This window comes from Corvus kubaryi, unplaced genomic scaffold (assembly GCF_017639235.1).
Source record: "Corvus kubaryi isolate FWS band 111438036 unplaced genomic scaffold, C.kubaryi_AGA036_p1.0 124, whole genome shotgun sequence".
Lineage (NCBI taxonomy): Eukaryota > Metazoa > Chordata > Aves > Passeriformes > Corvidae > Corvus > Corvus kubaryi.
The window spans coordinates 3,075,741-3,098,251 of NW_024580659.1; the positions used below are offsets into that span (position 1 = coordinate 3,075,741).

The 22,511-nt window shown below is 62.9% G+C and overlaps 1 protein-coding gene across 4 annotated transcripts; it reads right to left on the reverse strand.

The window, feature by feature from the left end:
* Positions 1 to 1,625: 1,625 nt before the first annotated feature.
* SLC38A3 (solute carrier family 38 member 3) lies at positions 1,626 to 15,965 on the reverse strand. 4 transcript variants are annotated; one of them, XM_042020038.1, is made up of 16 exons: positions 15,804 to 15,965; positions 8,263 to 8,414; positions 8,065 to 8,149; positions 7,856 to 7,971; positions 7,311 to 7,384; positions 7,139 to 7,231; positions 6,965 to 7,046; positions 6,316 to 6,398; positions 6,101 to 6,159; positions 5,471 to 5,644; positions 5,258 to 5,337; positions 4,577 to 4,677; positions 4,357 to 4,481; positions 3,879 to 4,023; positions 3,321 to 3,424; positions 1,626 to 3,213 (listed from the first exon to the last, which is right to left on the reverse strand). In XM_042020038.1, the coding sequence occupies exons 2-16, from the start codon at positions 8,370 to 8,372 to the stop codon at positions 3,109 to 3,111; spliced, it is 1,536 nt and encodes a 511-aa protein (XP_041875972.1). In that variant the 5' UTR covers positions 8,373 to 8,414; positions 15,804 to 15,965; the 3' UTR covers positions 1,626 to 3,108. The 4 variants fall into 4 exon arrangements, with proteins under 4 accessions (XP_041875972.1, XP_041875957.1, XP_041875965.1 ...); XM_042020023.1 differs by lacking the exon at positions 15,804 to 15,965 and adding an exon at positions 13,123 to 13,215; XM_042020031.1 differs by lacking the exon at positions 15,804 to 15,965 and adding an exon at positions 8,987 to 9,007.
* Between the last annotated feature and the right edge of the window lie 6,546 nt (positions 15,966 to 22,511).

The window sequence follows — 22,511 nt, forward strand, 5'->3', positions numbered from 1 at the left end:
GGCCAGCGGGGCGGGGCCAGCGGGGCGGGGCCAGCGGGGCGGGGCCAATGGGGCGGGGCGATGTGGGCGGGGCTTAGCGGCCGGCGGCTCTCGCTGGCGACGCGCGGGCCCTCAGGCGGTGGCGCCGGGTAACGGCGGGGGAGGGGCGACAGCCGGTGTGTGAGGGGACGGGAATGGGGAGAGGGATGCGGTGTATCCCGGGATGGAAATGTGGGTGGGACACGGTGTATCCCGGGACAGGCGGGCTCCGGCCGCGGTGTGCCCTGGGACAGACATGGGGAGGGAGATGGAGTCTGGGTGTTGCGCTTTGGGTCTGGGATCCTTTGGGTGCAGAGCGGTGGGTGCAGCCCTGGGAGCAGTGGTTTGCGTGATGCTGTGTTTCAGGGCTACCTTCTGCGGAGCCGCGGTGTCACAGGGTGGTGGCTCGGACCTTGGGGGTCTCTCACCCCTCAGGGTCCCATGTCCCCTGCCTGGCGGGTGCCAGGGCTGGGCGTGCCTGTGACCAGGGATGGGCCAGGATGGGACTGGGCAGAATGGGGTATCTCCAGGTCTCTCCCAGGACAGGGGGTCCCTCAGGCACTTGCCCCATCCCCCAGCTCCCAGGGCTGCTCCCTTAGGAGCTAGACCCCCCCCACTACCTGAGGAGGGGGGCCAGGTGTGCCCACTGACCCACAGGGCTGGTCCATGCCCAGGTAGCCACTCTCACTCCATGCTAGCCCCACAGCAGTGCCTCATGCCTGCGCAGGCCCTGCAGCCACCGCACACACCCCCACGAGCACCAGCTGAGCAGGGTGAGGACAGCCAGGGATGCTTTTAACTCAGAATGCCAGGGGAAGGGATACAGCATCCCCCGTGGGGTCTGCAGGCCTGTGCCCGTGGGCCTGGTGTGGCGGGAGCAGGGCTGTTCCCGTGGGAGCGGGCTGCCGTGCTAATAAGGCTTTGCTAACGAGCTGGCACTGAGCCCAGAGCTGGGGCCAGCGGAGGGGAGCGAGGGGCCAGGGCTGGGGGGGCTCACCCCCACTCCACACTGCCATGGGCGAGGGCTGGGGGGGCTGGCCCTGAGGGCACTGAGGCCCTGGCACCAGGCAGAAGATGCCCCAGCGCCGCTTCCCTGGAGTCCTGCTCCCACAGCAGCTCCACTCTCCAGGGATACTACTGCCATGGCAGTCCCACTTACTGGGGTTCCTGCTCCCACATATCCCACTCCTCAGGAGTCGCACTCCCTGGAGTCCTGTTCACACATGTCCCACTCCTCAGGGCCTTGCTCCCACGTGTGTTCCTGGGGATCTTGCTCTCACAGGTGTCCTGCTCCCCAGGGATCCCACTCCCTAGGGGTCCTGTTTCCCCAGGGTCTAACTCCCACAGGGGCCCTGCTCCCATGGGGGTCCCTGCACATCTATGTCCATGTGTCTGTGCTGTCCTGCTGTATGTCCATGCTGTCTGTCCTGCTGTTCATCGTGTGCACTAACCCTGCACATCCGAGTCCGTATGTCCCTGCTGTCCTCACGCACCTCTGTGCGCCCATGTGCCGCTCGTCTGTCTGTGTGCCACCTCAGGATGCTGTGTGTCAGGTGCCAGCCTGCGTGCTAGCTCCTTGCCTGCCCCAGTGACGCCCGAGACCTGGGCACATTCACATCTTTATTCTCACCTCTGGCCTCCCGCCACCACCAGCATCACCCCCACCGATAATGTCCAAGTGGCCCTGGGGCAGCCAGGCTGGGGACAGGAACACTGGGGCCACACTGCAGCCGGCAATCCCGGGGCGATGGCGAGGGTCCGCGGCGGTGCCCCCCCATATGATATGTACATTATACAGAGCTACCCAGAGCAACACAACACGTTCAAAAAGATCTACTCTTATGTACAGTATTTATAAAAAGCATCCCAGCCTCCACCACCCCATAAAAAAATACGTCTCTTATGTACTTTGCCGCAGGACAGACCCCCCAGCCCCGTGCTGCCCACCCTGCCAGGCTGCCCTCCCTACTGGGAAGGGAGGCAGTGGGTGCGAGAGCCGCTCTCTGGGTTTTGGCATGGTTTGGGGTGTCCCAGCGGCAGGGATGGATAGATGGATGGGTGGATGGATGGGTGAGGGCTGTGGGGGTCTGGGTGCTGGCCCAGGGTGCAAGGCGAGCAGGGACAGCTTGAGTTGCTGGGGTGCCCATCACCCTGGCATCTGGGCATGCAGACAAGGGGTGCCTCCAGAGCCCCGAGCTTGCCTGCAGTGAGTACTGCCCCCAGCCTCCCCCAAATCCCCTTCATGCCCCTCAGATGCACCAGGCCCCCAGCAGCCGAGCCGCAGCGTGGGCAGGATGCCAGTGGACACAAAGCCAATGGCGTGCGTGCCACCTCCCTGGAGCGATGAGGCCGGTCCCCAAACATGGCCGAGGGGTCAGCAGGGTCCCATCCGCAGGCACCAGGTGTCGTTCCCCTGGCAGGCTCAGGAGCAGCGGGCCGGGTACTACCAGCCACAGCGTCAGGATCACGCTTGCCCGCAGGGGACCAGGGTGCCCCCGTGATGCCAGGGCAGTGGGTGGCATCTCTTTGGGGACAGGGGGATGGCAGGGGAGAGGTGGATGGCTTGGGCATAGGTGCTGTCACAGGTCCGACCGCCCTGCTGGATTCCAGCCCCCACGGACACTGTTCATCAGGCTCTCAATGCTATCGGGGGGGGCCAGGAAAGTGCCCCAGTCCTCAGTCCCCATGGCAGGCAGTGCCCTGCGCCCCTGGCAGTGCCTGCTGCTGGCGGCTCTTGGGGTGCAGAAGAGCTCCACCTGACAGCCAGCTCTGGGTGAGGTAGGGCAGTATTATTCTCCCCATTTTACAGATGGGGAAACTGAGGCGCAGAGCAGGGAGGGTGCCCGCTGGAGTGGCTCGGGGTCACAGGGCCTGCCCCGGGCTCACTGCCCCATCCCGGACAGGGGTTGAGAAATCCCCATGCCTGCCATGGCTCATGCCCCCTCACCATCACCACAGGTGATGGGCAACAACAGCGGAAGTCCCCAGGGAATCCTGGTGGGGCTGCAGCATGGGGGCTGAGCCCGGGGCTGGCTCTCCCTGGGGCACCGGGTGGGTGGGGGGGAGGTTGGCGTGGGCACCCAGTAGTGGCTAGTGGCTGCCGCTGCTCTTCCCCCCACCCGTGGCCCAGTCGATGATGATGAAGCTCAAGCTCATGATCATGAAGACCACTCCGAGGAGGGCGAAGCAGGCAGCCTGTGGGGACAAGGAAGGGGCTCAGGGATGGCCAGGGCAACAGGGTTCCCAGCCAGCCTCAGAACCCTGTCCCTGTCCCCATCCTTGTACCCCCTGCCCATGCTTACCAATATTTTGGGGGCGGAGCGCAGCGGCTCCTTGTCCTTGGGCATGATGCGGATGTAGAAGATGGCAGGGAAGATGAAGATGAGGCAGGGAGCAGAGGTGGCACCTGGAGCAGACAGGGACAGAGTGGGCAGGGGCCTCCCACCCTGCAGCTCAGCCCTGCCAGCCCCACTGCCAGGACAGGTCCTGTCCACCCCCACCCCCTCCTTGCCCCCCGCAGTCCTGGCAAAGCCTTCCAGGAACCCAGGGACGCGGTGTGCTGGCACTGTCCCCACACCCCTGGCACCGAGCTGAGTGCTGAACGGGGGGAGCCTGGCTGGGAGGATCAAGGCAAACATGCAGGGGAAGAGCAAATGCCAGCACTGCACTGTGGGAACCAACCTGCCAGGACAGGGATGGGATGGGGGACCCACACAACCACCTGGTCCTGGCACAGTGAGAAGGGGAAACTGAGGCACGGGAGGGTCAGTCAAAGTTGAGCACCAGTCAGGACAGGGGCTGGCATGCTGCTGCAACACCCCATGCCCAAAGGGGGACAGGGGCAGGGTGCTGCCACCCACCAATCAAGCCGAAGATGCCGAGAATGGATGGGGCAAAGATGACCAGGAGGTTGATGAAGGTCAGCAGGATCACGGCAATCGCGATGTGGCGGATCCAGCTGAAGTCTTTACCTTGGAACAGCATCTGTTGGATGGCCCGGCGCACCTGGGGACAGGGACAGGGTATCACACTCCATCCATGGAGCCAGGAGCCATACCTGGTCCTGCTGGCTGCCATCACCCCTACCCCTACTCCAGCCCTGTCCCTACGGCCCTGCAGGTCACCATCACCCCTTTCCCTTCCTAAGCTCTGACCCTGATGCCCCACTGGTCCCTGTCACCCCTTCACAGCCTTGTCCCTGTGGCCCTGCCTGTCCCCAACACCCCTGCCTCTGCCCCAGCATGTCCTGTTCCCCAATCCCTGTCTTCATCACTGCCTCAATTTCCCTTCTCAAAGCCTGGTGCTGAAGCCACCTGGCATTTCTGTGGGGCCACTCACCGGGAAGAGGACAATGGGGACGGTGAGGGTGACAGCCGTCAGCACAGCCACACGCACACACAGGATGAGCACATCAAAGGGATCCACCTTGTTGTACGTGTGCAGCAGCTCTGACTCCACACGGCCTGTAAACACCATCAAGGAGCCCCTGGGTGAGCCCCAGCACCATCACCCCCTGGCACAGATGTGCCAGCCCCAGCCCTCTCCCCCAAGGGCTCACCGTAAAACGTGAGGTAGCCAAAGAGGGCAGCCAAGAAGTACATGAGGTACATGACCATGATGGAGATGTTGGAGATGCACTGCATCTTCTTCTTGGAAGGGCTGCAGGACACGGTGGGCTCAGCACAGCCACGTGGCACCCACTGACACCCAGCACTCGCCCAGTGAGGAGGGGTGATGCCAGAGCACTCTGGGGTGTGTGGGGGTTGTGTGGAGAGGGGCTGTGTCCCCCTTCCTGGGCAGGGTGTTGTGTTGAATCACCCACCACCTTCCAGCCACCCACCCTCTCTGGGTCACAGCACCCACATCCCAGGGGTCACACCACCCCACCTGGATCATGGCACCCACCTCCCCGGGGTCATACCACCCCACCACCCATTCTGAGTTGCATCATACACCTCCCAGGGGTGATAGCACCTACTACCAACCAACCACTCACCATCTACCCTGGGCCATAATGTTCACCTCCCAGGGGTGATAGCACCCACCCCAGGTTGTATCACCCACCTCCTGAGACTGGTATCACCCATCCCAGGTCCTATCAGCCACCACCCACCCAGGGTGATATCACCCACCTCCCCATGATGCCCTGGCGCAGGTCCCACACACAGATGGCACTGCCTTTGGGTGGGCACCAGACAAAGCCCACCCCTCCCCATGGGTGCCCCCACCCAGGACTCACTCCTTCAGCTCGGTGTAGATGGGCAGGACCTCGGGGTGGCAGACGAAGGCGAAGGCCATGATGGGGATGGTGTACGCTGTCTGTGCGAGAGGAGGACAACTGACTGCTGGGGGCCAAGTGGCAGCTGCTGCCAGCACCAGGACCACCTGTCTGCATGGGGTGCATGGGCTGGGGGCTCACCCAGAGCCTCAGGGGTGCATCCCAGGTCCTTACCTGCGAGTTCAGGGTGAAAAAGCTGGGTGTGCAGGTGTCCTGCTCGGGGGCCTGGAGAACTGTGTAGCCGTTCTCGTAGTCACTAGTGCTGACACTGGAGTTGTTGAGGATGCCCGTGAGGTTCCCCTCCGGTTCTAGAAGTGGGCAGGGGATCTGGAACTTCTTGTAGATGACCTGGGGTGGGGGGAACATGGGGACAGTCAGCTCTTGGTGCCCCCAACTCCCAGCACACGCTGCCCAAACCAGCACCATGCCCAGCAGGAGAGTGACCCTGCCAGGACCCCTCTATGGGACACCCTTTGCCAGTGCTGCCCTGTGGCGATGCTGCCCTCCCCAGTCTGTCCCTGTGGGGGTGGGCAGTGGGACAGAGCAAGATAGCAGCACGTGGAGGGGCCACATGTGCTGTTGCCCCCCCCCAGCACCTTCCCCCTCTCTCTTTCCACAACATTCGGTTCCTTCAGCCGAAAATAACCCAGCAGCTTGACAGCCCTGCCACGGCGTCTCTGCAGCCCCGAGCGCCCGCTGTCCCCGCTGCCTCTGCTGTCCCCACAGCAACCAGCCCAGCCTCACACCCCGGCAGGAGGGATGCTTGGCACCCCAAGGCACCGGCACGTGCCAGCGGGTGCTCACCGAGATGAGGAAGAAGACCATACAGCTGAGGGAGAAGCCGCTGGCGTAGCCAAGGTAGCCTGGGAAGGGAGGAGAGTGGCCGGTGGGTGCGGGTGGGACCCTCGCACTGGCTAAGTGTCCCCTTCTTGCCCAGCACATCCAGGCTGGCACCATCACCCTGCGGGAGACCCAGGGTGCCAGACCCCTGTGCCACGGGTGGCATCTCCCTGACTTACCCAGCTGCTTCATGAGGGCCAGGGGCAGGATAATGGTGACAGAAACCAGGATCACCAGGTAGTTCCCATTCAGGTACCAGTCCCTGGAAGCAGAAGGCCTGCTCACCACCCCGCTCTGCTGGGGCACAGGGGGCAGAGGCAGCCACTGGGGGGGCTGTCTGCCATTCCTAGGGACCCTTAGGCTGGCAAATCCCAGGGGCACTGGTGTCCCCTGAGGCTGGCATTCCTGCTCTGCCAACACCCCTGGGGACCCCTGAGGTGGCATCCTTGGGGACCCCTGAGGCCAGCATCCCTGGAGGCCCTTGAGCTAGGGTTCTGCCTACCCCCACAGTGGTGCACCCCCAAGGGCTAGAGCTGCTAGTGGGGATGTGGGCATGAGGTAGGGGGACCTATACCCAACCAGTCCCCCACCCCACAGCCCCAGGTTCTGCTCAAGGAGGAAAGCCTGATCCCAAGGGGATGTGAGGAGCAGGGATTGGAAGTTCAGCTCGGTTTAATCTCACCCAGGGGCTTATTCAGCACTGACAGTTATCAAAAATAGTAGTGGCTTAATGATAGTAAATCCCTGCCACAGGCTGCACAGCTGGAGCCAGAGCCCCGGCGCCTGCCCGGGGAAGGCACGCAGGCAGCGTGGGCAGGAGGCACTCACGTGGTCTTCTCCTCCAGGTTCAGGAAGGTCTGGATGACCAGAGGCACTTCAGATTTGACAATGTACAGGTAACTGGACATGGCTGCAGGGCAGAATGAGGTCGTGCTGCACTGGTGTTCTCTGGTCCCATCCCCTGTCCCCAGCCCCGACGGGTTCCCCCAGTGCCATGCTCACCTCCGATGTTCTGCAGCGTGATGGCGATGGCTGCAGCCAGCTTCCCCGGCGTGCCGAAGGCTCGGTAGCCCAGCTGCTCGTAGGCGCGAATGCCTGTGGGACGGGGAGCAATGGTGGGTGAGAGTCGGGATGGGACCCCCTGGCACGGCCCTGCTGAGGATTTGGCACTCACCCACAATGCCCGAGGACTTGAGCAGCAGGTGGATGGAGTAGCTGGAGAGCAGGGCCACCGCTGTGAGGAGGAAGCTGCAGGAGGAGAGCACAGTTACCAGCGGGTCACAGCACAGGGCTCAGACATGGCTGTGGGGTAAACCCCATGCAGCCATGCTCTGCCTGTGGGCACCTGTCCTGTAGGACACCAGGCCCTTGCCTCAGCACCAGCTGGGTGCTCATGGGGCAGTCGGGCTGCAGCATGTGGGGACTCTGTCCATGTCTCCGCACCCAAGAGGAGCCATCACTCATGTCCTTCAAGCCACTTTTGGAAATCTGACTTTGTAGTAAGGAAGGCAAACCTTCACCCTCCTCCTCATCCCCCCTAGTGGGGCACAGCACTCAGCAGAGCAGGCAGGCTTATGCCAGCAATGGGCATTGCTCAGCCAGCAGGACACTGGTCCCTGCATCACTCTAAGTCAGAGACTTCTTTCTTGCCTGCACCCACCAATCCCCTTGGAGGAGCCCCCCACACCCGGACCCTCACCATGTCCCCATGGCACTCACAGGAAGAGGATGATGCCAGTGTTGGCCATGGCATAGGCCAGCCCCAGAATGCCGCTGCCCATGATGGCATTGCTCAGATTGAAGACGGACATCCCAAAAGACGTCTTCCCTTCGAACTGTTCACAGGACACAATGGGGAGGGGATGCACCAGTCACACTGGGAGCTTGCCTCATCCCACCCCCACCACTGTGCCCATGCTGCTACTTACATCAGTGAAGTGTGTCTGCTTCTTCTCGGCACCATGGGGCAGGAACTCCTCCATCTCCGCCACGCCAGTCTGGTTCTCCTCAAATCTGTCCATGGAGGAAGGGGAGTGAAGGCAAAGCAGAGACAGGGACCATCAACACTGGTATCTCAAGGGCAGGGAGCAGCTCAGAGGACCCCCCCAAATCCCTGGGGCCCCTACCTGTCACCTGCCAGCGAGGGGACAGTGGAGGCAGTCAGTGCAGTCGTGTGTTTCCCATTGGGCACCAGCTCCACCATCTCGGCCTGGAGGGGCACGTCCGTCGTATCCATGATTGGGAGACAGCTGGGCTTGCTATGGGCTCTACTCAGGCTCTGCAAGAGGGAGGCAACAGAGGTCCAGCTCTGGGCAGGAGCATGGGAGGGGCTGGCCTGAAGTCTTACAAGTCCTGCCTCCACCAGGGACACTGGAGTTGGGCTCAGCACCAGCGCTGGTGGCACTGCAGGGACAGGCACCTGGGGATGAGAGGGTCCCCGAGCCGGCATCACCATGGCTGTGCTTCTCCCTTCTGCCCGCTCAGCACACGGTGTCCCACGGAACTCAGCCCCAGCTCCAATACCCCACCAGAGTATTGGAGTACTAACGTGGGATTGACTCCTCACCCAGCCAGGCATCCCACAGCCTACCCCATTCCCTTGCTCACAGCACAGCACTGCCCAGCCCCAGAGTCCCCTCCACACCGCCTGCCCACCTCCACGCCCCTGCCCACCTCCACTCCCCTGCCCGCAGCTCTAGGCTCCATGACTCACTTTCCCCTCCTGGAGACGGGTGCCAGCAGGCGAGTGGGGGTGTTTGGGAGGGCGGCTGAGGACGGGGTGGGGAGCTCAGGGACCCCCCAGCCACTCTTATGTAAAGCCCGTGGTGCTGCCCGGCGCGAAGGGCTCACCCACATCCCGCCGCCGCCGGGGTGCCAAGGCGGGGGGCTCGGGGGCACGTCAGGGCTGGACAAACGGAGCAGGAAAGAGCGCGGGGCCGGGAGACAGCTCCTTGGCAGGGGAAGGCGGCCGGGCTGCCGAGCGCGGGACGCCTTGGCACGCCGCACAAAGCCGCCTCTGTGCGAGCCCCGGCCCTCCCCGCCCCGCTGGGAAACGGCACAGGGTGGCTTTCTGGGGCAGGCTGGCAGCCGGGGCAGGGTCCCGCCACCCCCCACTGCCCCAGGGGGCTGGGGTCCTGTCCGGCTGGCCAGGGGGCTCCACAGTGGGGCTAGGTCCAGCCAAGGGCCGGTGCCACCCGGCTGGAGGTTAGGGCGGGCCGGGATGCAATGCCGTCCCCAGCCCCGGAGGACGCTGCTGCCCCACCACCCCTGGGGCCGCCATGGTGTGAGCAGGGGACATGTCCATCTTTATGCTCCCAAGGGATTGGTGGCCCCAGAGATCAGAGGAGCCTTTCCACAGCACGGTCAGGTCTAGCAGTCCTCCTAGCACGCAAGGGAAGGATGACACGGCAGGGTGTGGGTGCCAGCACCTCCGGTCTCCTGAGCTGCTGCCCTGCTTGTCCCTGCCCATCCAGGCCGCAAAGACGACCTGGCAGGGTCATTCCAGGCCACACACTGGCTGCTGGCACTGTCAGGGGGGCCGAGCCCCGAAGGCTGGCCCAGGGTGGTGAACACACATTTGGGCCACCCTGCCTGCAGCACCCAGCCGGGTGGGGAAACTGAGGCAGGACACAGGCCAGCAGGGACCAGAATGAGAAGGCTCAGCCATGTGGGGGACAAGAGGGAAGCGCAGGGCGGGCTCTGGGTGATGATTTATCCCCTCCACTAGGCCTCCGCTTGGGATGGGTCCAGGCATGAACAAGGCTGCCAGCACGTCCAAAAGCCACCGTTAACTCTGCGCCTTCCCACCACCACAGGCAGGCATCGCTGAACCCACCACTCGCCCAGTATGGGATTGAGGGGGGACACCAGATCCGTGATGTTCCATCACCTCCCTAAGCCCCCCAGTGCCACTGGGCTGCCTGCGGGCAGGGCTTCACCGCATCCCACTGGTGGCAGGCAGGAGCTGCCCACTCCCCTGCCCGCTCCCCCACGGGCGCCAGGAAGGCTGGGCACTCTCGTCTGCAGCCCCTTTCTTCTCCCAGGTTATAATTACACCTCTCTGGGCAGCTCAGGAAATACCAACTTCTTCCCCCAAGCGTCTCTCGGAATAGCAAGCGGCACAGCCGAACTCATTCAGCATGCACCGGGTTTCGTGCTGCCACCCAGACGCTTCCTCCTGCCGGGCAGCCCTGGCACAGCCTTGGCACAGCCCTGGCACAGGCCCAGCACCACTCACTGCCACTTCCCCAGTTGGCCCTGGCCTTTGCCCCTCGGCCAGGGTCTGCTGGTGGCAGTGGCCAGGGCAAGGGGGGAGATGAAAGAGGAGGGAGCACGAGACGCTTCGATCAGGCAGTGCGAGCCCTGCCTGCTGCTGTTTGCCTTGCGATAAGGCAGAACAACAAATACAGAGTGACGGGTGGCCCTGGAAGGGTGGCTTGATTCCCCTCCAGGCTGGGGCTGGTGGGTTCACCGTCTCCCTGAGTGCCCACCTTAGCTGGCAACCCTCTGCTCTGGGCAAAGAGCATCTCCTCAGGGAACTCTTCCCCCGCGGTGCCACCATGCAGACGGGATGCTGCCATCTTCACTGCCATGTTGGGTAGCCCATGCGCTGCCTGGCATCGTCTGATCGCCAGCCCCAGTGCCCACTCGCCCAGCCTGACGGCATGGGCCTGGCCACGTGCGTGGGCACAGAACCCCCCCGCTGTGGCACCCAGGGCCGCGTTCCCGGGGGTGCTGAGCAAGCTGCATCGATTTCCCGGCATGCGCCTCTCCGCTGCCTGCCAGGCTCTGGGACACAAGGACAGCGACAGCCCTCCTGCAGCCAGACCTCCCACCTCTCCCAGGCTGTTCTGGCTGTCCCAGAGCTTGGTGACACCCCACCAACACTACGGTGTGGCCAGGCAGCCTGAACCGGGCCCTGGTGCTGTCCCGCAGCCGTGCAGATGGAACACAGAGCCGGATGTGTGGGACGGCACGTCTCATCCCGCCGGCCACGTCTGCGCTTCAGGGGAGGCCACGTTTGGTCTCGCACACTGCATCCCGGCCAGCACAGACGCCTGCCTGCCCTCGCTGGGATGGGGACACGTGTGTGGGGCAGCAGGGCTCCCAGATCCCTGCCCTACCCCGGCAGACAGGCAGTCCTGGACTCACCCCGGCCCCCTGCCAGCCTTCCTCGGGGACCAGGGTACTGTGGTGAGGGTTCAGTCCTGGAAGGGACTGCATCCCTCTCTCTGCCTCTCATCCCACTTCCACACAGACTTTATTTAAAAGGTGGAAAATCCCAGCTGGGAGCGCAGCACAGGCAGGAGCGGGGGGCTGGGCAGGGGAGCTCTGTCGGCAGTGCCAGCAGATATGTTGGATGGGAGGTTCATTGCACGTGGCAACGTGGCCAGGAGGATGTGAACCACCCTGGGCAAGCCAGGCTCCTGCCCTGTGCCAGTTCCCGCAGTCAAGCCCTGGCCCGGCACAGTCCCCACCAGCGCACACGGTGCCGGTGGGAGTACGGCACACATGGGGACAGCCACCAGTGTCTGCCAGCCGTGCCTGTGCCAGGCAGTGCCAGCCCAGGGGGCCATGACCCACCGTGTCCCCACAGCCCACAGCACCCATCTGTGAGCACCCACTGCTCTCACCCGTGGGGAACAAAGGCACGGGGTCTCCTTGGCAGAAGGTGAGTGCTCCCCCAGGCCGGGGACCCCCAGAGGGCAGAGACTCCCTCCCCATCTCCTCTCCCTTGCAGATGAATCCTCGATAATCCGGCCCAGCTGGGGCCGTGGGACTATTCCGGGTGGTAATCCGGCTTTAGCGCCAAGCCTGCCGCAGCTGCCGGCCTGCGTGCTGCCAGCCAGGTATCCCGCTGCTGCCGGTGTGTGCCAGGGGGACGGCAGCCCCCCCGCCCCTGCCCGCCTGCCCAGGTGGCTCTTCGGGTTTCAGCAGAGCTGGGCAGACAGGTCTCATATTCCCTGAGGCTGTGCTGATGACCGAGCCCTGCCAGAGAGATGGGCAGCTTGGGCAAGTGGGCAGGGGTGCCAGTTGTGTCCCCCCACTGCCTTCAGCCCCAGCCCTGGGGTTACCCCCAGCACTGCTGCTGGGCCCAGGGTGACCCCAACCTGGGGTCCCTGGTCAGCCCCTGGCACTTCTGTGGGCACAGAGGTGTGTGGGCACAGCTGGGCAACAGCCCAAACCTGGGTGGTCCCTGGGCAATCCCTCCCCAGGGAAATTGACCCCAGCAGGGCACACAGCAGAAAACACCCCCCTCTCCTTGCCCTCCACAGAGAACCCCCCTCCATGGCTGCCCTGGGAGCGAGGTCTGCCCTTCCCCTGAAGCACACACAGCCATAGCTTTCCCCCCAACCTGCCTTCCCAAAATTAGCACCTCAAACCTGGTTTTAACCCATGGTGCTCCACCCTCCACCTCCCAGCTAAGCAAAGGTAGTGTCAGGGTGCCACCTCCCCCAGAGGAAGTGAGGACCCAAAGGGGCAAATCCAGCCATTCGGGGGATTCACCTCACCTTTGGAGGTGTCTGGCCATGGGCATGGGAACTCCAGCAGCTGTGGGAAAGGACAGCCTGGTGCCTGGCTGGAGAAACGTCTGGGTAGCCCTGCTCTAGACCTTCCCCAAAGAGATCTGCTGGAGATTCTCTTGAGATGGCTCCACCGGAGATCCTCAGGAGATGACAGCCCCACCCGATGGTCATGCCAGCCAGCCCCACTCATGCCCCCAGCACAAGCTGGGTAGAGTAAGCACTGCTCCTGGGCTCACCTCACCCCTTTCAGCCCCAAATACCACACCATGGCTCAGCCTCAGGTCAGGCGATTCCCCTGGTGCTCCAGCCAGGGCAGGATTGGCAGTGGCAAGTAGGAACAAGTGGCTCTGGGAGCTGCTGTCTTGGCTAGCAGGGCTCTGGAAGCACCAACACCTGCCTGGGCACTTCTGGCCATCTCTGCCGGACCGTGTGGGCAGCAGTGTCCATCCAGGGTCTTACCTCTAAGAGCACAAGTGGCACCCATGTCCTGGGGGACAGCTTTGCCTGGGCCTGGGAATGTGCCTTCATGCAGAACATGCCAACGGCTGAGTTGGCCCATGGCCACTGTCCTGCAGCAATGGACGTGCCAGGGTCTGGGCTACACTAGGGAGGGGAAAGACGGTTCAGGGAAGGGGGTGGTGGACCCAAACACTATGGTGGGGCCATGGAGAGGGTTTTCCAGTGCCAGAGCCATGGTGCAGCTCAGCCACGGCATCACCTGCCAGGCACACACCCCAGGATGGGGCCAGGCTGCAGGTATCAGCCATCAGCATCCTGCCACATCCTCCAACATCCAAGCACAAGTACTGAGGCAAGCCGCGAAGAGCAGTGGGGAAGCTGAGGCCAGGCAAGGGGAGTCATGTTCAGCACTGGGACAGCCCAGGCTGTTGCTGTCACCTGCCAGCTTGAGTCCATGTGGTACAAGGTCAGGTGGCAGAGGCAGCTGGCAGCATGGGGATGGGGACAGGGTGGGCACATCACAAGGCCGATGGCACCCAGTGTGGTTCTTGGGGAGGCTGGGTGACACCAGCTTGAGCACAAAGCATCTCAGGCAGTGCTAGGCTGTATGATGGGTTCTGCTTTAAACTTCAAACACTGCCCGCCAGGAACGCAGGGTCACCCAGGGAAGACGGTGGCACAGGTTGTGGCACTGCAGAGACTGGTGGGCAGGTAGTACCTGGGAAAGATCATGTCAGGTTTTCTACCACACCTCTGGAGTTGTGTTTTGCCTTGGAAGCAAGACACTTTCCAGCAGTTCACACTCCCCAAAACACACCTGGCCTTAAGTAGGATGACACGGAGGCATCAACAGCAAAAACTCCAAGCTGCCAATTGCTGCTGGCAGTGCCAGGGACACCAGGAGGAGGGACTGGCCTCAGCCACAGCCCCGCGTGCCTCCCGCACCCCCAGCACAGCCCCCTGTACCAATCAGGAGCCATGATTTGCCCAAGCCCCATGGCACCACTGCTGCACCCAGCCATGCCACTCTCACCATTGGACCAGCCTGACATTTGCTCCACGGGGAATGCAGGACTGGGCTGGCTGTGCCCCGCTGGCATGGGGGACCCAGCCAGTCCCAGACCTGCGTCAGCGCCTGGGGAGGCACGCAGCGGCTGAGACCCACGCGGCGAGGAGAGCCGGGGACACGGGGGGTCCGTCCTGTCCCCGACCCGCCTCTGTTTTCTCAAGGGTTGCACTTCCAAAGGAGCCCGTGGGATCCCGCTCCTTCCCGCATCCCCATGCGCCAAGGAAAATAGGCTCTGCCGTGCTTGTTTGTTTGCCGTGGCCGCGGCCCCGGCGTGTGATTACAGCTGCAGCACGGCCGGGTGCTGTGGGGCCCTTTGCGCCTCAGCCAGGGTCCCCTGCAGTGCCAGCACCTCCATGCCACCCCCGGGGGGGATGGGGTGTCCCACTGCCCCTTAGCATCCCTGGCCACCAGAAACAAGGCACACCAGCACTCTGTTCTGGGAGACAGGGCAGTGTTGAGAGGCACAGACAACTTTCTCTGGGGTACCCCCATGAAGCCACAGGGACCAGGCAGGTCTAACACCTAACAGCTTGGGCCTGGTCCAAACAGCAGTGGAAAATTCCCTGTCTCCTCCGCATCGGCTCAACACAGCCATGCCCTCTGCAGCCAGCCAAGGCTCTGCTTCCCTGCCATCCCACCTGTTGGGGACTTGCCAGGTCCCCTGTCTCACCGTGCCACCGCAGAGCCAGCCAGCTTGGGGACCCCAAGTCCAGCAATCACCTGCTGTGGTTCAGCTTCCCTTGGGGAAGATTTCTCTCCAGTGGGACGTTCACAGCTGGCACAGCAGAGAGGGCCACCATGCTGGCTGGCATAGGACACGCGTGGCCGACAGGAACGCAATGTGCTGCCTGGCTTTCCACGCTGCTGTCCCAGGCAGCCAGGTTCTATAAATACCACAGCCGACGGAATCACCGCATGCAGGTCCAAGGCAGCCCCAGAATGCCCATGACGGCCGGCATCACTCTCCCTGCCCGTGCCCCCTGCTCCGGCACCCCGACACCCTGACACCCGATCCTGGCCACAGCCGCTTCCAGCCTTCAGAAACATATGTCATTCCCACTGGCGATTAAAAATTAAAGCAGAAAAAAGGGAAAGTAAAAGGAGTTTGGGGGTTACTGTCACTACAGTATCAGCGGAATTATGCACGCCAAAGCCCCCAACACCGCGGTCCGGGCAGGGGCAGTGTCAGGGCGCTGGGGTACCAGGCGGCACGGCAGGGCTCTGCCTCCCCCTGCACTCGCGGGATCTGTCACCCACCCGTGGGAAGGTACCAGCCGCTGGGGAGGGAAGTGGCAGAAGTACAGCAAAGGAAACAGCCCCGGGGCGCTGCCACCTGCCAGAGCTGCCGGGCCCCGGAGCCTCCCCGGTGCTGCCCGGCGCCGGCAGCAGAAGGAGGAAACGGAGGAGGAAACGGAGGAGGAGAGACAGCCGGGCTGTGGGCTAAAGCGGGGCCGACGAAAGGAGATGGGTCGGAAGGACTGAGTGGGGTGCGGAGGAGAATTAGGGAAGGTGAGGGGTCCGAGCGCCCGGCAGCCTCCAACCACGGAGCTTCACAGAGGACAAGGCAGCGAACCTCGGGGTGCGAGCAGCAGGGGAGACCGGAGAGACCTACCTGCCCCCTCTCCGCGGTGCCTCTGCTGCGGGCTGGGGCAAGCAGCCCCCGGTGGCCGGTGCCGCGGATTAGAGACTATCCTGCGACCGTAATCCCGGCGGAGCCGGAGATTAAACCGGACCCGAGCCCGCCCCCAGCGCGGAGGCTCCCAATCTCCTCTCCGCCGGGGCACAGGAGGAGCGCTGGGGAGCGGGTGGAGCGACCGCCCTGCATCGACAGACCCCTGCCCCGCCCCGCCCCGCCCCGCCCCGCTCCGCTCAGCTCCGGCGGGACCACCGCCCCTCGGGCACAGCCGCCCACTGGGCATCGCCGTCCCACTGGGCATCAGTGTCCCAATGGGCATCACCTCCCGCACGGGAATAACCTCCCCCCCACCAGCCATCATCCCCCACTGGGCACCAGTGTCCAGGCAGCGCTGCCCCACCTGGAACAGGTCCTCACCAAGCATCCCCAACGCACCACACACAGCGACCGCACCAGGTATCGGTGCCCCTCTAGGCATGGTCTCTATATTGGGCATCCCCACCCCGCCAGGTATTGACAGCCCACCGGGCATCCCTACCTAGAGCAGCTGAGGCTCCTGCATGAGGCTGGTGGCTGCTTCCAAAGAAGCAGGGCTGGGGTAATCGCTCTAATCTAACCTGAAGGGCTAAATCCAGTATGTGCTGAGTGTGGGCACTGGGTTTCCCCCCCTCTTAGACAGGGACAGGTCACTCAGCAGCACTTCTCCGGCCGGATTCTCTCCCCGGCCTGGGGAGCTCAGGCTGCTCCCATGTTAAACCAGCCCAGCTGGCTGCCCTGCTCATGGTGCCGGCTGCCCTCACAGTATTCGCCCCAGCATCTCAGCAAACAGGGAGCAAACAATCCATGTGGAATCATCCCAACAGGATGCAGAGCGGCTGGGACAGGCCAGCCCCCTCCTCCAGTCTCCATCAAACCTCCCTACTTGAGCTAAAAGATGTCTTTTTTCATGAAGACACACAAAAGTGCCCCAAAGAGGAAATTTCTTCTCCCAAGTGCATCCCGCATGCTTCAGGGAGAGCCATGAGCTCTGGTGAATCACCACTCATGTCCCCAAAGATTCCCTGTCCTTTTCCAAGGTCTGTCACCCCTAAACAACCTCCGGCTCCTCTGTCCTGCCCGACATTTACTTCAGAGGAAAATTCTGGGGGTCCACGCTTGGGAGTCCACCCACCTCCCACGCTGAGCTGCAAACCCAGCCCAGCTGCTGTGCATTGGCAGAATGGCTCCACACGCTGCTGGAAGGTTTTATTTGTGTTATGCATATCTCTCATAAATCCTTGCGAAGCCTTGGGCAGCCTGGGATGAAAGCAGCTTTGCCAGCCAACAGTGAGCGTCGCCATCGGGAGCAGAGGCAAAACGTCCCCTCGCAGCAGCGGCACCCTCTCGCCTGGACATCGAGGGATGTTAAATATTCAGTGGCAGCGCTGCCCTCACGCTCCCGGCAATCCCGCGGCTCCTGTTACTGCCGCTCTCCTTTGGCTGCAGACATACATCCATTAACTAATTTCTAATAACAGCAGCATGCGTAAGTGCTGAACCAGCGCTGGCTGGCACGCCGGAGGAGTGGAGGCAGCCAGGTTTGGCAGTGTGACGGGGGAGCCAGAGGCACCCAGAGGATGGGCATGGCTGGCCTCAAGCCATCCGCTTAACCCTTTCCCTGCTCTGGTGAAAGCGGGCGCAGCCACGTGGCACCTGTGGAGAGACGTCCCGGGACGGGCAGCAACGCGACTCACTCACCAGGGCTGTAAAAGGCGGCCAAGAGCTTCCGCCCTGTGAGCAAACACAGCACGGGTGCTGTGTGGGGACAGGCAGTGTGGCCGCACGGCATGGGGTGCAGCGGGGTAGCATGCTGGAGGACCTGTGGGAAGTGACTTGGAGGCTGTCTGCTCCTTCCCAGCCTCCAAATGCCCTTCTCCTTGTATTGGCACAAATGCAGCCGTGTCTACTTTTTACTGTGCCCTCTCTTGTCTGGTATGTGACGCCCCTCTCCAGTGTTCCCACTTTCCGGGTGGGCAGAGGACATGGGCTCCACCGTGCCAAACTGAAGCTTTGCAGAAAATCAAAGCAGTGAGGAGAAGAGGAAAAGAGAGCGAAGATGTCCCCAAAACCTCCCAAAGCCTGTCCCAGCATCCCGCAGTGGGCACACAGTAGCTGCAGGCTCGTGCAGCCGGGCTGGAGACATAGTGAGGAGCCATGAGAGGGGTGGGCAAAGACCCTGCTCTCGAGCCCCTGAGCCCTCTGGTCAACAGTGCTTCCTCAGGCAGCTCCAGCCAGTCTCCCCAGTGGCTCTGGTGGTGTCAGGGCTCCAGTGGATTGCAAAATTGCAGTCGTGTGGTTTTCTCCAGCTGGCTGGAAAGTTTGACGCTGGATTCCCGTATGTGAGGAGCCTTCAGGGGAGCACGGCACAGCACGGCTCATCCCGCCAGCAGCATCCTGCCTCACCAATGGCAGGGAGCCGAGTGCCGTGCCAGAGCCCTCGTCCTCAGCACACCTCTGTGGGGTTTGCCTTCTCACCATTCCCCCCAGCCAAAAGCTGTCCTGTTTCTTATCCTTCAGCTGTGCTTCGAGACTGAAGATTTAAGTGAACCCATAAAACCCCTCAGCCTCAAACATCCCAGCACGGACAAGGCCAGCCCAGGACCCAGGCACAAAGCAGTGGGTGCCATGTATGGCTGGGGCACGCTCTCCTTGTCACGCTCAGCTTCCTCCCCCGGCCCCTGAGCCGCTGCCTGCTGCTGCCTGCCTCTGCCCGCTGCTCCCAGAGCCCAGATGGCAGGAAGATAGGGCAGAGATAATGGTTAGATTTGCAGCCCAAGCAGTGTTCCCCCCGCCACCACCGTGACCTCTCGAGCGAGAAGTCTCCTGGAGATTGCCCTTTCCAGGAAGATTCCAGTGGGTGCCTCCAGTGCCCATCACACATAGGGGCCAGCACACAGAGGGGCTCCAAGACCCCCACTGCTGTCTTGACCCCATAACCATGAAGCAAGTGAGGCACAAAAGGAATGCTGATTGTAAAGAGCAGAGGGATGCCTGTGGCCAGCAGCATGGGCTGGGTGGACTCCAGAGTGACACCCGAGGCCACGTCCAGGGCTGGAGCCTTCCTTCCCCCCACCCTCCCTCCACAGAAGCACCCCAGTGCTGGTGGCTTGTGCCTGGACATGGAGGTGGCGGGGAGCAGCTGGTGGCCCGCTCCCTCGCCCTTGACCACAGCCTCCCTCGCGGCACATGCTGTCATGTGGCAGGGCACAACAACAACACGGGCTAATTGGTTAATGTGATTTCAAAACATGATTTGCAATTATAACTCACCAGAGAGCATTCAATGATCCCGCACATCAGAGAGTGGGTTTTTCTCCTTCGTTTGTTCCTGGAACCTCGAAACCAATTAACTTTACAGAAACCAGAAGCAAAGCGCTGCCCAGCAGACCTGAAGGGTGGGTTATCTCTGCCTCAATCACCTCTGTGCCAAGCCACAAGCTGGGAACCAAGGACTGGAGGACATTGGATAACCCTGATGCTTCTCCCTGCACCACTGAGGGGTTTGGAGGGACCTACACAGGCTCCCCCAGCTCCAACCCAGCAAGCACCATGGCTGCTTGGGAGCACTTGAGGGCAGGAGGATGCTCTGAGCCCTAAGATGTGGGAATAAACTGTTCCTGTTGGCATAGGGAGACTGTCCCTTCAGTCCTCTCCAGAGGTGCTGGCACCTCCTGGCAGCCTGCTCATCTCTGCCACCCAGGCAGGACAGCCATGTCTCCACTGTCCCCACTGGCAGCACCCACAGCCCCACCAGGGCCAGGGGCTTTGTTTCTGTGGGCTGACCATCCTGCAGCAAAAGCTTAAATGCCATTAAGGTAATTAAGCAAGGACTTAGCAAGGACTGTAATGCCTTTAAACGCAACTCAAATGACTTTCAAGCCAAACAAACCCAAGTAGCCATGATGCTCCTGAAACATGCAGCACCCAGTGCCCAGCTCCCCTGAGTCTTGGCTTGTTTCCCCAGTGTCCCCAGTTGCTGGGCTCTGTTGCTCCCCACATCCCACTGGAAAGCCAGGCATGTAGCCAGCAGTATTTTTACTCTTGGGTGGGCAAAGAGATGTTGGGTGCCATCAGCTGCTGGAGGGATGATCTGGCAACTATCCCTCAGGATGGTGATGCAGCTCCACTCTGCTGGGGGACCTCTGCTCACAGGACCTGAGTCTCTCTGGGCTGGGAGCTGCCTTCCATCAGCTCCCCAAGCCTCGGGGTCCTCCATCCCACAGGGAGCTCGGCATTCCACACTGCAGCCACCCAGGCTTCCTGAGGACAGGCAGGGAGCTCAGGCAGCTGCCAGAACCTCTGAGGAGGCACAAGGCGATGCCAGCAGTGCAGCATGAGGCAGTGGAAGGAAATGTGGGGCAGTGTTGAGGGGTCTCCAGTCCCTGGGGAGGGGGCTCTCCTGTTCATCTCCAAGCTTCCTGCAAGCTGTCAGGGAGCATGGAGTCGGCTGGGAGGCCCCCAGGGGATGCCAGGCATAATGCCCAGGGCCTGGGCAGCAGGGTGGCAGATGGCTGGGGAGCTGGGGACCAGGGAGCAGGGGAGGACCGGGGACACCTTTCAGCCCAGACAACTGTAGCATCCTTGTTTAGAGTTATTTATAACTGGGCCAAAAACGGAGATGTGGCCACAGCTGTGTCCCTCCTCTCCCCGGGGCGCTGTGGTCAGTCCAGAGCTGACCAAGGAGCAGATATGGTCCCTGCAGTCCCCGTGAAAGGGCAGTCTGCTCCAGCTCCCTACGGAGGCACCCATAGGGCTGTCCTGAACCTCCACACTGGGGGGTGTGACTGTCACTCCCAGGGCCAGCCAGTCCACCACAGGCTCCTGTCGGGTGTGATCCAGCCATGAGGAAGAGAGAGGATAAAGGCCCTTTCATGGCCCATCAGGGAAAAGGATTCAGTGAGAGAAGCACAGAAGGACGTGCTGCTGCTCAGGACTGAGGCTGCCATGTCCCCCAGCCCTGTGGGGGGATGTGGGGTGCCCGCCCCAACCAGGGGGCAGCTGGGGAGTGCCGGGTGCTGAGTGTCAGCGGGCGCCTCTGGGTCCCTGCTGGCATCACCCAGCCTTGTGTTTGGGTGGACTAAACCTGGTGCTGTTTCAGGCTGGGCAGGGCTGGCATGGTGGCCCTCTCCAGGGTTGGGAAAGCCCTGGGGCAGCTGCCCCTCTCCCTCCCCTCCGAGCTGGCCGACAATTGGCTGCCCGAAGGACGCCGGCCTTGATCCGCATCGCTGGCCGTCCCCAGGGCCGAGCAAACAGAGAGGAAAACAGCCCCAGCCGGCTCCTGCCATTGCCGGCGTGCAGCCAGAGCCCGGCACCCCCAGTGCTCCTGTCCCTGGGACCTCTGCACCGCTCTGCCTGGTGCTGCCAGGGGGATAATGGTACTGACCCACCTGCGCCGCAGCCAGGAGTGAGTCCAGGGGCTGCAGGGGCTGAGCCGGGAGGAGGAAACAGAAACCAGGATAAGCACCCACCGTGCTGGCAGAGGGACTGCTGCAATGGGGGAAGCAAGAAACGGCCAGCGTGGCACTGAGACCACTGGTCCTGGGTGTGGGGTCATCCCTCCTTGCCCAGTCCAAGGGTCAGCTCGCCCAATTCAGCGCTGTTTGCCGTGGGGCTGGGCCAGTCCCTGGGTCTGTGGGCCGGCCAGGACCAGCCAGTTGGTGGCAGGAGGCCAGCACAAGCCCGGGGCACGTGCCATGGCCTTGCGTAGCCGCCTCACATGTTTCCTTCACAGCCCAGTTCCCTGAAACCTTCCCCCACCAGTAGAGCATGGTGCTTCACAGAAATCCCCCTGGCACCCTTTCCAGAGCTCCCCTGTCGGAGAGGCACCCCAGTCCCACCAGATGCCAGGGGGATACCAGAGGCCAGCTCCAGTCCCACCCCCTCTCGGCACATCCCACACCACTCAAAGTCCTACCACCTGCTCCGTGGCACTCCTGGGATGCCCACCCTTCCTGTGAGCAGCAGGACCCACCTGCCACCAGCACTGGGCTCAGTGGGTTGCAGCAAGCACAGATGAGGGCTGGGATGGGTATGGGGAATGTCATCACCAGCATCAGTGGCCACCGTGGCACAATGGTGACACAATGGTGACACAGTGGTGACACAATGGTGACACAACGGTGACACAGTGGTGACACCATACCAGGGATGGGGATACAGGCCCCCAGCTGCCCTGCCGGCACTACAGCTGTCCCTGCGAAGGTCAGGCCGTGGGTGCCAGGCCACGGGCGGCTGCTCCAGCTCCGCCGGTTCTGCCCAGAGCGCTGCCCGCTCTCGCTGTGCCGCCGGCAAGGTCAGCGCGGCGCTACGGCAGCACCGGCCCCCGCCATCCCCCGCCGCCGGCCAGCCGCTCCCGGTTCCCACCGGCTGGAGGGACGGGCATGGTGTTGGTGACCCCACACCACCCACGCGGGACACGGCCGTCCCGTGACTCTGTGGGCTGGCGATGGCCCTGCCCGGGAGCACCGGGGAGCGCGGGGGCACCGGCGGCGAGCGCGGGGCGAGCGGCACGGCCGGACCGGTGCCCGACCGCCCTCTGCCGGCAGCCGGCGGCACAGCCGCGCCCTGCCCGCCCCCTGCCCGCCCCCTGCCCCCTGCCCGCCGCCTGACCCCACCCCCACCACCCCCGGACCGCTGCCCGCTGCA